The sequence below is a fragment of the Schistocerca cancellata genome, chromosome 3, assembly GCF_023864275.1.
Source record: "Schistocerca cancellata isolate TAMUIC-IGC-003103 chromosome 3, iqSchCanc2.1, whole genome shotgun sequence".
NCBI classification, from domain to species: Eukaryota; Metazoa; Arthropoda; class Insecta; order Orthoptera; family Acrididae; genus Schistocerca; species Schistocerca cancellata.
Genome location: NC_064628.1, coordinates 748,906,430 through 748,921,918, shown reverse-complemented (window position 1 = coordinate 748,921,918; position 15,489 = coordinate 748,906,430). Strand labels below are relative to the sequence as shown.

The 15,489-nt window shown below is 37.8% G+C and overlaps 2 protein-coding genes across 2 annotated transcripts in view; one reads left to right on the top strand and one right to left on the bottom strand.

The window, feature by feature from the left end:
- Window positions 1–12,804, bottom strand: part of LOC126175771 (xylosyltransferase oxt) — a 100,783-nt gene extending 87,979 nt beyond the window's left edge. The window contains exons 1-4 of the mRNA XM_049922741.1: window positions 12,618–12,804; window positions 12,055–12,475; window positions 11,692–11,848; window positions 2,475–2,617 (exon numbers count right to left, since the gene is read on the bottom strand). Coding sequence (XP_049778698.1) covers window positions 2,475–2,617; window positions 11,692–11,848; window positions 12,055–12,475; window positions 12,618–12,803 — 907 coding nt within the window. The 5' untranslated portion in view covers window position 12,804. The remainder of the gene's footprint in view (window positions 1–2,474; window positions 2,618–11,691; window positions 11,849–12,054; window positions 12,476–12,617) is intronic.
- A 202-nt stretch (window positions 12,805–13,006) lies between these two features.
- The window catches only part of LOC126175772 (protein ecdysoneless), an 85,410-nt gene continuing 82,927 nt past the window's right edge, over window positions 13,007–15,489 (top strand). The window contains exon 1 of the mRNA XM_049922742.1: window positions 13,007–13,243. Coding sequence (XP_049778699.1) covers window positions 13,009–13,243 — 235 coding nt within the window. The 5' untranslated portion in view covers window positions 13,007–13,008. The remainder of the gene's footprint in view (window positions 13,244–15,489) is intronic.

The window sequence follows — 15,489 nt, the reverse complement described above, 5'->3', positions numbered from 1 at the left end:
AAATAAAAGTTGCTATGTATCCAATATTTAAAATTAAACTAAAGACATCTCTAATAAAGTGCTGTTTCTATTCTGTTAAAATTTTTTTGAATATGTAACAAATATAAAGTTGCTTGAAAAATTAAATTGTAAGAATAGGTACCTAATTTTGTCTACTATTTGCTAATACTATGTATTAATGAAACTTTTCTTTGACTTGTAAAATATCAGTTGTACAATTTGTACTGTATGATAAAACTGGACCAATAAAAAAATCAATCAATCAATACTAATCAAAAGTTTTCAGCAGTTTAATATGTCAGTGTCATTACTGTATACAATTCCTGTGAGTACGTCTTCATTAGAAAGGTTGTTTTAGCACTAAAGACAACCAAAAGCAAACTCTCAAAATTCTACTGGAGAGGAAAGACTGCCTCATCTTGGAATTATTTCTACTGAAGCTTGTGTACTAGAAGAATGGAATTTCAATTCTGTTGATCTCGCAGAGGTGACCTACTGAAACGTCAAGGGTGAGTTATTTTTTATAGAAATTTGCTTACAGTAATATAAACTGGTATTAGTCTAATTATTGCAACATTTATTCTTTCAATTTAAACTATTACAAGGTGTGTGTTCAATCTTTATGTTTTAATTTAACATATTACCAGTTAAGTTGTTGAGACAAGCCTATCCCTTGCTTTACTTAAAATTATAATATTAATATTTTTAATTAATGAATAACATAATTATATTTAATATGGAATAATACATACTAATAATATAACACTGAGTGCTTCAGTTACCTGAATAATCATCGCACATCACTCCAATTTACAAATAACATTTATCTTTCGAAATTGCTGGTGAGGCGTATTTCTTTAGCACAGTGTTAGCAACAGAGGCCAAGACTACAGGTCGTAGATACGGAGCAACACATGAACCGTTCTAACATTGTAGTAGGTTACAGGCAATACAGTGTAGCACTCTCTCCCTCTTGGAAAGTATTTGATGTTAATTGAAAGCAAAAGTGGTACTAAAATAAGAGATCTTTGAAAGATACCTACAAACTGCCAAAGTTACAGTTTTTATACGAAGCAGCAAGGCATAATTTCAGAGGACAAGAAAAAATATTAATAAGACACATTAGTGCTTTTACAAGTTGAATTAATGTCATCTCATTTATCACATGTCAGGCTTGATGGCCTAGTGGAAAGGTGCATGCCTGGAAACCAAGACGTCACAGAATCTAATCCCAGCTGGATCACAGAAATTTTCAGTCTTCAATTTAATCTTTACCTCTCCTGGCAAGGAATTGCCATGAACAACATGTGGTTCAGATTCCATGTTTAAGTGTAGGGCCCTTTATGGCAGTTGGACAATGGGGTAGGTGAAGGACTTGCAAGTCACCAAAGTATCATCCAACTGAAAGACTTGCACTCAGCAATTGAACCACATGCAATTATTAATTACTCATCATATACTCTGCATTATTAGGAGAATATAAATCCAGAATACAATGGTGACAATACACTGTATAGAAGCGAATGACATGGAACAAAAGGTCAGGAGTCTAGTCCATCATCACCACGATCATCATCAAATAAACAAATACCTCCATCACTGATTAGCCTCCGACAGAAACAAGAAAACAAGAAAACAATGTAGCTGGAGGAACAGTTGACCCAAGGGGAAAAGAAAGGGGAGATGGAAAAGGAAATTAAACCACACAAAACAGTGAACAATTTTCATAGTAATTTACTGGAACACAGCTCTAAGCATTAACAGTACGATAATGCAAAATTGGTGGGACTATATTTGTTTGTTATCTCAATTATGTTTAGAAAATTTTGCATTGTAGTGCTATGTAACAATAGAATTGTCAAACTGAGCCTGACTTCGGACACAGGTAACTCCAGCAAACAATGAGTTGCTGCAAAACTCCCAGCAACACACATTAAGTCAGTGTAAATTAATCTTACATATGAAGATACAACTTTAAAATAAACAGCTTATAGTTAATGAAGCCACAATACATGTAAACAATGTAAATATCCTGCTTCCAACATGTAGTTAGAACTTCATATTCTGTATTGCTCATCTAGCTTACAAAAGAAGATGTGTGATAAAGGAACTCCAACCATACATTTAGAAAAGCAACTGTTCTACAAGTAACAATGTCAGCGATTTGAGATATTCTAATACTGTTATATCAACGTTAGTTTGGATGGCAGAAGGCTACAAAATTATTCACGGCATATGAAATTAAGAAAATGGGAGGAGAGGACAAAAAAAAATGGTAGAAGAAGGATTGGAGAATAGAAAAGGTTGATGGAAGGGATGAGGGGAAGAAATGAACCTAACGTAGTATAAAAAAGGGCATTTTTTAACAGGTACAAAAATTTAGTCAATACATACTTTGAAGTTAATTATATAAAACTAAATGAATAGATTTCATTTAAATTCAAAACTGACAATTCTGATGATGTTTTACATACTTGCAATGCCTGTTTCATAGACATTGATTGTGTAGTATCCACCACAGGCTTCATGGGCGTCACTCGGGCACTTCATGTTGCAGGATGAATCAGGAAGCCGTGATGTGGACGGAGGCTCCTCATATCCGCAGAAGCACTCAGTACTACTCAAAGAGATAAATGACTAAAATTATGAGAGGTAGACCCTTGTTAGAAAATAAATTGCTTATTAGCTAATGCAAGATTTTACCAAAGGCAATCAGAGAATTAGTAACAAGTTTCTTGTGATGGTAAATGTTGGAGAATTAATACTCAGTCACATCTGTGTCAGAACACTATCTACATACTGCATTTCAAACAAGACACTAACAGAGAAAGAAAGAAAGAAAGAAAGAGAGAGAGAGAGAGAGAGAGAGAGAGAGAAAGGAGGAGGGAAGGGGAGAGGGGGCAAAATGTGAATATGATAAAAAAGAAAGAATGCTAATGTTTCTTCTACAGATATTAAGTATTCATTAAAGGAAAGCACAAATTCAATACACATAGTTTGTTTTGGATGACACTTCCTCCCATACTAAATAATGTGTTACATAATTGTAAGACACCAAACAGTTCATGGCAAGCATCTGTACCACTATAATAATTTCCTTTCTTGTTTCACTTGCATGGCAGCCATGATTTCTCAGCTTTTGTCTTTGCGTGCCTTATGTGAGATGTACATTGGTAGCTCGTGGTAGCAGAATTGTTCTGCAGTCATCTGCAAATGCCTGTTTTCTTAACTTTCTCAATAGTGTTTCATAAAAATAACATCTCATTTCCTCCAGGGATTCCCATTTGAGTTCATGGAGCATTTTCGTAGCATTTTTGTAATACTCGTATGTTGATCAAACCTTGATTGAAACACAGGTGTATTTGAGAACCTATTCTTTATGCTCAGACCTTTGTTAACAGTCTGCAGTGTATCACTGAATCAAATACTTTCTGGAAATCTAGGAACGTGGAATCTACCTGTTCTCCTTCTTCCACAATTCACAGGATGTCGTGGGAAAACAAACCAAGCTAAGTTTCACAAAACTGATGCTTTCTAAATCCATGCTATTTGTGGACAGAAGTTTTTGTGTCCCACATAAAACTTAGAACATGGTTAAGAATGCTGTAGCAAAATGATGTCAAATGGTCTGCAATTTTGTGGGGCCATTCTTTAACCTTTCTTGTGTACAGAAGTCACCGACAATTTTTTCCAGGCAGTTGGGGCTTTATACTGGGTGGGAGAATATCAATAAATGCAAGCTAAATAAGGGGTCAATGCAAAAGAGTGCACTCTATAAATGCAAGCTAAATAAGAGGTCAATGCCAAAGAGTACACTTTATAAAACTGAAACAGGATTCCACTCAGACGTTGGTGACTTGTTCTATTGATCTCCTGTGTAGTCTACGGCTCAGGTTATGTTGAAAGGTTACACTTTAATTGCAAGTTGGGGAAGTATCACTGAAGGCTACAGTCAATCTGAATGTTTTTATTCTCAAACATATATAAGATGCTGATAATTTATAGACAGGTAAGCAAGCATCAATAACAGTACTGTCATTCTCATCCATCTGCAGCTTATGCTATTTCCCATTATTTAAATTGTTTTCCTTGTTTACTACATTGGCTTCACTGAAGGTGTAATGACTTGCTGCTAATGACCTACAAAACCAATCTGGAAACTTGTTAATAAGATTTGTAGTTGTATTCTCAAGAATGGTTTGGCCACTATCACATTACAGGACTATAGAGAAATGGTACATCACATTGACAAAAATCTGGGATGACTACTGGAGGAGACATGCTGCTGCTGCTGCTGCTGCTGCTGCTGCTGCTCTCTCGCTGAAACAGGCGGCATTTACCAAGGTGGTCACTTGAAGGCACATAACACGTGAACCTTATCTGCTGTATTACTGTTCATGGATTGGGTTAAGACTAAAATACTACAGATAACATCTGGAAACATAGGAGGAGTTCAACACAGTAACTGTCTATAGAAGCCAGAAATGAAAACTGTGAATTTACTTTCATCGCCACTCTTTGTGGTTTCAAATCTCCCAAAAACAGAGCTTATGTTTATATAAGTTTTCACATTTAAATGAACCACTGTACAGATCCTACAGCATTTCTATTTCCCCTTGAGGTATATTACTGTTGTTGTGGTCTTCAGTCCAAAGACTGGTTTGATGTAGCTCTTCATGTTACTCTATTCTATGGAAGCCTCTTCATCGCCAAATAACTAGTACAACTCACATCCTTCTGAATCTGCTAACTGTATCCATGTCACAGTCTCACTCTACGATTTTTATTCTCCACACTTCCTTCAAATACTAAATTGGTGGTCTCTTGATTTCTCAGAGTATGTCCTACCAACCTACCCCTTTTTCTAGTCACTTTGCACCAGAAATTTCTTTTCTCCCAAATTCTATTCAGTAGCTCCTCATTAGTTACAAGATCCACCCATCTAATCTTCAGCATTCTTCTGTAGAACCACATTTCAAAAACTCCTATTCTCTTCTTGTCTAAATTGTTTATTGTCCATGTTACACTTCCGTATATGGCTACAATTTACACAGGGTAGTCCATTGATTGTGACCGGGCCAAATATCTCACGAAATAAGCGACAACCGAAAAAACTACAAAGAACGAAACTTGTCTAGCTTGAAGGGGGAAACCAGATGGCGCTATGGTTGGCCCGCTAGATGGTGCTCCCATAGGTCAAACGGATATCAACTGTGTTTTTTTTAAATAGGAACCCCCATTTTTTTATTACATACTCATGTAGTTCGTAAAGATATATGAATGTTTTAGTTGGAACGCTTTTTTCGCTTTGTGATAGATGGTACTGTAATAGTCACAAACATATGTCTCACAATTTTAGACAAACAGTTGGTAACAGGTAGGTTTTTAAAATTAAAATACAGAACATAGGTACGTTTGAACATTTTATTTCGGTTGTTCCAATGTGATACATGGACCTTTGTGCACTCATCATTTCTGAGAACACATGCTGTTACAGCGTGATTACCTGTAAATACCACATTAATGCAATAAATGCTCAAAATGAAGTCTGTCAGCCTCAATGTATTTGGCAATACGCGTAACAACATTCCTCTCAACAGCAAGTAGTTCGCCTTCCATACTGTTTTCACATGCATTGACAATGCGCTGATGCATATTGTCAGGCATTGTCGGTGGATCACGATGGCAAATATCCTTCAATTTTCCCCACAGAAAGAAATCAGGGGATGTCAGATCCGGTGAACGTGCGGGCCACTGTATGGTGCTTTGACGACCAATCCACCTGTCATGAAATACGCTATTCAATACCGCTTCAACCACACATGAGCTATGTGCCAGGCATCCATCATGTTGGAAGTACATCGCCATTCTGTCATGCAGTGAAACATCTTGTAGTAACATCGGTAGAACATTACGTAGGACATCAGCATACATTGCACCATTTAGATTGCCATCGATAAAATGGAGGCCAATTATCCTTCCTCCCATACTGCCGCACCATACATTAACCCGCCAAGGTCGCTGATGTTCCACTTGTCGCAGCCATCGTGGATTTTCCGTTGCCCAATAGTGCATATTATGCCACTTTACGTTACCGCTGTTGGTGAATGACGCTTGGTTACTAAATAGAATGCGTGCAAAAAATCTGTCATCGTCCCATAATTTCTCTTGTGCCCAGTGGCGGAACTGTACACAACGTTCAAAGTCGTCGCTGTGCAATTCCTTGTGCATAGAAATATGGTACGGGTGCAATCGATGTTGATGTAGCATTCTCAACACCGACGTTTCTGAGATTCTTGCGCAGTTTGTCTGCTACTGATGTGCGGATTAGCCGTGACAGCAGCTAAAACACCTAATTGGGCATCATCATTTGTTGCAGGTCGTGGTTGACATTTCACATGTGGCTGAACACTTCCTGTTTCCTTAAATAACGTAACTATCCAGCGAACGGTCCAAAGGATGACGTCTTCCAGGATACCGAGCAGCATATGTAGCAGACGCCCATTGGGCATTTTGTCCACAACAGCCATACATCAACACGATATCGACCTTTTCCGCAATTGGTAAACAGTCCATTTTAACACAGGTAATGTATCACGAAACAAATACCGTCCACACTGGCGGAATGTTACGTGATACCACGTACTTATACGTTTGCGACTATTACAGCGCCATCTATCACAAAGCAAAAAAAGTGGTCCAATTAAATATTCATATTTCTTTACGTACTACACGAATATGTAATAAAAAATGGGGATTCCTATTTAAAAAAAAAACGCAGTTGATATCTGTTTGGCCTATGGCAGTGCCATCTAGTGGGCCAACCATAGTGCCATCTGGTTTCCCCTTTCAAGCTAGATGAGTTTCGTTCTTTGTACTTTTTTGTTTGATGCGTATTTCGTGTGATATTTGGCCCAGTCACTATCAATGGAGTGACCTGTATAAATACTTTCAGAAAACACTTCTTAACACTTGAGTCTGTATTTGATAATAACAACCTTGCCTTCTTCAGAAACACTTTTCTTGCCATAGCCAGTCTACATTTTATATCCTCTCTACTTCGGCCATCATCAGTTATTTTGCTGCCCAAATAACAAAACTCATCAACTACTTTAAGTGTCTCGTTTCCTAATCTAATTCCCTCAGCATCACCTGATTTAATTTGACTACAATGCTTTATCCTTGTTTTGGTTTTGTTGATTTTAATCTTATACTGCCCATTTCCTTCAACTGCCGTTCCAAACCCTTTGCAGTGCCTGGCAGGATTACAATTTCATCGGCAAACCTCAAAGTTTTTATTTCTTCTCCCTGAACTTTACTTAACTCCTACTCCAAGTTTTTCTTTGGTTTACTTCCCTTTTATGCCACTTGACAACAATCTTTGTACAGCTATGAAGTCTCGCTGAAGGTGTACGGACTATTTATTCAGTATTAAGTTACCTGATGAAGGCCTAAGAAGCCGAAAGCCAGTTCATAATGAACTATTAAATAAATATTATTGTGGAACATTAATACCGTGTATTCAAGTTTTTAAATAGCAATGGCTTTAATATAACAAATAGTATTAAAATTGAGTATCTATAATGACAATGTGAGTGAACAATACTGACTGAGAATAAAAAAGTTAATATGGGTACTAATTCTGCTACTGCCACCCTTAATAACGATAATACACTGTTCAGTTCACATTAATTTAACCACCTGTCCAAACCTGAATAACCACCTTTTGCAGCACACCACTGCAAGACATGCAGGCACAGAGTCAATGAAGTTCTGGAAGGTACCGTAACAAGGATGTGGAGGCATGCTGACTCCAGTGTGCTAGATTTCTCAGTTGAAGATCCATGGTGTGAACAGTCCGACCGAGATGGTCAAACAACATTTTCAACTTGGTTTAAATACGGGATTATAGTGGCCTGTGGAGCACAATCAACTCATCCTGCTGCTCTTCAAACCAAGCACATACACTGCAAGATTTGTGACCAGTTGCATTGTCCTGCTGATAGATGCCATCATGCTGAGGGGAAACAAACTGCATGTACAGGTGGACACAGCCCCCCAAGGGAAGACGCGTAATTGTGTTGATTCATTGTGCCTTCAAAAATGATGAGATCACTCAGGGAATGCCACGAAGACATTCTGCACACCATAATGCTTCTCCCTCTGGCCTGGGTGCTTCCGACAATCTAACAGCCCTCTGTCCTATGGAGCATAAAACATGATTCACCTGAAAAGGTTACCTGTTGCCATTCAGTGGATACCCAGCTGTGGTATTGGTGTGCAAATTCCAAACTTCATCATTGATTAACAGTAGTCAGTATGGGTGCATGAAACAGGCACTTGCTGTGGGGACCCATACACAGCAATGTTCACTGAATAGTCAATGAGGAGACACTGTTGACAGCCCCTTGGTTCATCTGGGTGGTCAGTTGCCAGACAGTTGCACATCTCTTCACCTGTGCATATCTCTGCAGCTATCATTCACCCGTCACCTATGGCCCATGGTGCACCACAGATGCATCAGCACTGGTTTTGGATAGTGCCATTTTGCAATGCATGGTACGCTTTAACCACAGCAGCATGCAAACAGTTTACAAACTTAGCCACTTCAGAAATGATTTCAACCTAGGCCCTTTTGGATGTCAGATGAATGAATCACTCCATTTCTGCCTTACAACAATGACTGTACTGCATTTTGTTAAAAACTGACATTCTGAGCACATAACTACGCACAAAATATATGTTGACTCTTACAGAGAAGCTAACAGCAACCAGCCACTTTAACCAACAGTTTCATCATCAGACTTCTAGTTCACATTAAGATGCATTTCAAATTAGCTTTCACTTTTTGTTTTATGAAACAGTGACATTTCCTTGGAGTGGTGGTGCCCTACAACCAAAACAAGATGTAAGAAAATGTCTTTTTCATTGTAACTGTGCCTCACAATGATTTTAAATGATGTAAACAAATTATTAATGTGAAGATGTTTAGGTTATTTACATTGAAAAATTCACACCATTACGTTTCAGTGCTGACTGCTTATTGTCTTACACCTTATTTTGGTTGTAGGGTACCATCACCTCAAGGAAATTTCACCATTTCGGAAAACAAAATGTGAAATCTAATGGAAAATGTACCTTAACATGAATGAGACATCTGAAAATGAACCTCTCGGTTCAAAACTGGTAATTGCACTATTTATAAATAAATAGATAGTACTGTAAAAAGTGGCTGGTTGTTGTTATCTTCTCTGTAAAAGTCAACCTATATAATGACTGCACTGTTTTCCATGCCCCCCAACACCTCCTCCAACAAGCTTTATATACCCTCCACTACTAGTGCTGCCATATGCCGTCTGTGAGTGGTTTTTGCATATTGATCATAGGCGGTGGTTATGTTAATGTGACTGGACAATATATAATAATAATAATAATGACAATGGTAATGGTAATAATAATAATAAATAATAATAAATAATAGACAGCGTAAGCTAAGAATATTGGGAAATGAGGAAGATGCGGGTGGAAAGAAGGATGTAAATGGGTAATGAGTGTGTACAGGGTCAATAGTAATCATTATTGTTGCTTCAGTAGATATGTCAGTAACTATCTTTCGAAACTGGTGACATAATTAAGTTCTCTAACGTAATGAGGGAGGTGGTTCCAGAGTTGGGTTCCTGCTACTGAGATGGACTTTGGGAAGGTGGTTGAGCAATATAGTGGGACAGAAAGAATTTTGTCCTGATGGGAATGGGTTTTTCTGCCATGTTGTTCAGACCAGAGTGTTAAGATTGAAGAGAGAGATGAGAGGCAGTGTATGTGGATAAGAAAGTGGAGGAGATGACTATGGAAACACTTGTCTGCACACATCCAAGATAGCTGTGCATATGATGGTGAAATATAACTAAACAGTGAAATGTGACAGGTATATCGAACACAGGTATTCATAACCAGTTCCACGTGCTGTGAATTTTCCTGAGAAAGACCTTGTAGAATAACATCACTGCAGTCAATAATTGAAAATACAAGTGTTTGTGCAAGTTTCTTTTTCAAATCAAAACAGAAGAGACTTTTTTAAATTTTTTTAGGGTATGGAGGGATGTATAAAATGTAGACTGTCAATGGCAAGAAAGCGTTTCTAAAGAAGAGAAATTTGTTAACATCGAGTATAGATTTAAGTGTCAGGATGTCGTTTCTGAAAGTATTTGTATGGAGTGTAGCCATGTATGGAAGTGAAACGGACGATAAATAGTTTGGACAGGAAGAGAATAGAAGCTTTTGAAATGTGGTGCTACAGAAGAATGCTGAAGATTAGATGGGTAGATCACACAACTAATGATGAAGTATTGAATAGAATTGAGGAGAAGAGGATTTTGTGGCACAACTTGACAAGAAGAAGGGACCAGTTGGTAGGACATGTTCTGAGGCATCAAGGGATCACAAATTTAGCATTGGAGGGCAGTGTGGAGGGTAAAAATCGTAGAGAGAGACACTAAGCAGATTCAGAAGGATGTAGGTTGCAGTCAGTACTGGGAGATGAAGAAGCTTGCACAGGATAGAGTAGCATGGAGAGCTGCATCAAACCAGTCTCAGTACTGAAGACCACAACAACAACCACAACAACAACAACATGGAGGGATGCCCATGCCTTCTTGCACATTTCAGTTACAAGCTCAGCCTAATTTAGACTTTCATCTAGTATTACTCCTAGCCCTTCTGACAAAGGAGAGAAGTTGATATTAATTCCATTAAGGATTGAAGATGGCATGAATGCATGACATTTCAGGCTAATGAGCCTAGAATGACTACCCAACTGTACTGCTTGGGTTTTGGCTGGATTGAGCTTTAACCCTATATTCTGTATCCATTTTTAAAGTGTATACAGGACATTATTGAGGTTTAGCTGTCTTCAGGTTAACTGCACTTAGATACAACTGGAGGACATCAGCATATACATAGTATTTGCAGTGGAGCAAACTAAAATACAATGAAAAGGGTATAGGACCTAATATCGAACCCAGGGGGACACCTGATACTACCTGCCTCCATTGTGACTTTATGGTGCCACACACAATGCATGTCCGGCAAGATATCAGATATGAGCAAAACCAGTGCACAAATTTAGGCTGTGAAGTTTGGCAAGTAAATTGTGAATGTCAGTGTCAAAGGCTTTACTGAAGTATAAGAAGCACATGGCAGTTGCCTCTTGTGCACCATGGCAAGCTTCAGGCCATCCATTAGGCCTACCTTCATTATGGCAGGTTTAGGCCTACCTTCATTATGGCAGGTGTTGTGCTGTGACATTTTCGGAGACCTGACTGGTATTCGTCTAGTAGGTGTTTGTAGTTAAGCAGTTTGCTAGCTAGTTATGGACTCTATATTCTAAGGCATTGGACAATGCCACAAGAAGGCAAACAGCTCAGTAATCAGAAGGTGTTGTGGTAACGTCCTTTTTAGATGGTGGCTTAACTAGCCCTTTTTTCCAGGCCATCTCAATATTCTCTATGTTACCCAGAACTCATTTCTGCAAATTACTGTAGTGGTTGAATTTGTATGATGCAGCTAGTTTGTGTTTGTTTCTTTTGCAAAATTTTCTTATCTATCACATTACATAAGATCAATGCTTTTTATTACTAATCCCATAAGAGTACCAGCTTTACATAAAAATGTTGTATAATAAAAAATACTCACGAGTACTGTACACCAGCATAGGGAAAGCCAGACTGAAGGCACATATTGATGCAGTACTGTGGAGAATTTGTTGTTTTAAAATTTGCATAATATCCAGATAGCAGCCGAAATGTTTTTTCATCACGGTAACATCCAAGGGATTTTCCAGCAGTAAAACCTAAATAATAATGCTTGTTTTAACATGTCTTAATATGATGTACTGCTACTAAAACTTTAATTAAACCAGGATAACATACTGTGCATATTTACGTCCAGAGTAGACCTAAATGATAATGACAATCTATGTTCATCACATCCTACAACAAATAATATATATTTTTGTTAGAAACAGATGTACAGCAGGCTTCTGAACAAGAAACTCACCTTGTGATGGGCAAGAACTAGAAAGACGTTCTGGGTACAGCTGCCCCTGCTGTATAAGGCACGTAATGTTCACTAGTTGCTGCTTACATCGTTGTGTCTTAGCTCGGTGAACTGCTGATATTGCTTCTTTGGTTGTTATATCACAAACAGGTACAAAATCTAATTCTTCCAGTCTTAAGCTACTCCGATTTCCCCATTGAATTACCCTATTCCTACTGTGTGAATGCTGAGGCACTTTTTCTGCTGTAACTGCAGGGTTTCTGCTATCTGCTACGTCATATTTATCCGGAGGAACTTTATGTTTGTTGTAAAGGCCATTCACAGGGTTGCTATTGCTTGGGCTGTCCTCATCATCTACAACTAAGTAATTTTCCTTGAATCTCCTTGATGAAACTGCACCATTAGGATCTTCATGTAATACCTGACATTACAAACATAGATATCAATTTAATTTAGGAGTCATTATTCGATAACGTTTTTAAATTATCGCTAGTTTCCATAAAAAAGAAGTATGAAGATCTTACTAAATTTTTAAAGTAAGGATTATGAGCTATAGTACCAACCTCTATGTTTACCCTCCCTTTTCCTGATACACCTCTTTGATCTTGAAGTTTTTCACTGACATCATTATCACCAGGAAAAAACTTATACGCGAGGAAGACTTGGATGCCTAGAATAATAGTACCTGCTACGAAAAATATACGGTACCTACGAACCCATCTACTGTCAAGGACTTTCGCAGAAGCCATGTTTGTGACATTACTACGATCACTTGATAACTAACACTACGCCTACTTTTCCGCGAAACAGCTTTTGGGAATCTGCTTGAAAAAGTACACATGAATTTTGGCATATCATTTCCAATTCCAAATTGTGGATCAGCGCTACATCACTCCCAGTCACATGAACTGAACATCGATCCGGATACAGTGCGAGACAGGCTTTTGTTTAGTTATGGCAGGAGTGCTTGAAACTGTGAGAGAAGAAGATTATGTGGAGTATTATTTGTTTTCAAATGACCTGGAAGAAAACTTCACGAATGAAGAAAGCCGACTAGCAGCATTAGGCGACTGCGTTGCCAAAGTGCAGTCAGTAATAGATAAATATACTCATCAGTACATTTGGCATAAAGATCCTTTCAACGTGCGATTCAGGAGCGAATCGTCAAAGTTTGAAAATGACGCCAAAGGTATATTGTGTGTTTTATGCGTGTATTAGTTATAGTGACGGGAGACATTCGATTCTGAACGTTCAGGATCAGCCGTTTTACGAATATAACGAAGTGGACACGCCCAGTGGCTGCCAAAAATCAGTTAGAAAAAATACATTGTTGTTGAAGTAAGGCATTGATTTGAGCGCAAACATTTGGAACAGATATAAAAGTTGGTCAGATGTTTTGAAGCGCGTTGCGTTTTACATGTCATTTGTGAAAAATCACGCGAACGCTAAATATTCAGCATGTAGAAACATCGTTGTACACCTGAGTTTCAGAACGCTCCGCTGCATATGTTTGTTAGGACTATCAGCATTAACGATAAAGAACATTTAGTGTCTAAGTTACCCTGGTGGGCCTAATTTTAGCACTACGCATACTATATTGTCATTGCATCTGTCATATTTTGCTGTTAGAATTCGTTTATATCTTTACTGTGTCTTTCGCTTATTGATAACCATCAAAATTTTTAACTCTTTACTACTGTTGTCAATGGCTTTCATGGTTAATGATGTATTTTTGTATGTGGTCCAGTTATATACTATATCTCTTGTATGTACACATACAACTTCCTACAAACCCATTGTGTCACAGTTGAAACGTAATTAAATCACTCTTGGTGTTGGACTGTACATAAAATCAGCCCAATATTTTATAAACAGGTCTTTAGCAAGATGGAAAGCAATTAACTCGTGGTTGGATGCTTTTATCGACCTGCTCATATAGTGCAGTGTCCTAGCTTACAAGACAGGACAGTGAACTAGACTAGTATTGAATTTACACTGTAGATCAACAACTGTGAGCTTATACATTGTCTAGCCTAAGTTTGGTTTTAGTTGGCTACCATGATTATTTAGGCACGTACTGGGTAGATCTGCAAACTCCACCTCAGATAATACATTATCACGCAGAACATAGTTTACACAATTCACAATGAAGATAGCACACGACTTCCCTCTCTTTGGTTACCTTGATGACTGTGTTGTTGGGAAGGGCATTTGACCAGAAAGTTTAATAATAAAACACCATTTGCCAAATCCTGAAAAACCAGCCTGTACTAGATAGGAGTCCTAAACATATTCACTCATTCGTCTTCATAATTCATCTCCTTGGCAGATTCACTTCTGCAACTGTGTGTGTCCAGAGGTACAAAGAGCATAGAAAAAAGAACATTAGCAGTAGCTTCATTTTTATAAAAGAAAAATTACATACATTGAGTATAATTCCCAGTTTCTGGAGTGACAGAGATATTAACCATTTATTATTTGATGCAGACGTTTTCTAATGTTTAGCTTCTTGGTGGAACTTTATATATAGACAAGATAAAACTAAGTAGGCCTATGGTAAACTCTCAATTTTTTTGTAACTACAGATTTCTTTTCTATGCATTTTATTCTGTGTTGAGTTTATTGAATGAAATGCATCCAACAATTGCAGGATACTTCTCAATTAATTTGCTTCATGTTAAGATGATTTCTTGGATTGTAATCATGCCTGCCTTTAACTGAGTAGTTCCATGTGTCTTCTAGTGCATAATTGTTGCCAATTTATATGCTGAGTAGCAGGCTGTTAAGTTTTCTGCATTTGTTTCTGTAAGGTTATCTTGGAGTTAGATTTCCAGTACACCTATTAGTGTGTTCTGAAACTTCACTAATCTATACATGTAGGCTACTGCATTTTGCCACACTGTGATAAGTGAAGGTTGACTAGCTCATAGTAAACTGTTAACTGATTGTATGTATTTACTCCTCTTGACGTATTTCTCATTTAAATATGCTATTGCTTCTTGTATACTTTGTTGATTGTTTACCAAGCACCCAAGAACTGAATCACCTAGTTTGACAGGTGTCATTAGCATGTTGAATTTTCTTTATGTGTATGCTGTCTTATTTGCATTTGCAAATGAATTGTTCTCACTAAAATATTTGTTAGACTCCCAAAAATTTGCAGGGGCTCTTGCTTGCAGTTGTTCTACAAGGTTGCTTTTTGTTATGAGTGTGATGTCAGCAGCATACATTAGTGCAGTCTCACTAGTTGCTTAAGGCGTCTACGTTTACATATATACTCTGCAAACCACAGTACAATGCATAGCAGATGGTATATAATACCAGTTTATCAGTTTCTTTTCCTATTACAGATGCATATTGAGTGAGGGAAAACTGACCGTCTCTATGTTTCTGTTCATGCCCTAATATCTGTTATACCGTACTTCACATGTTTTA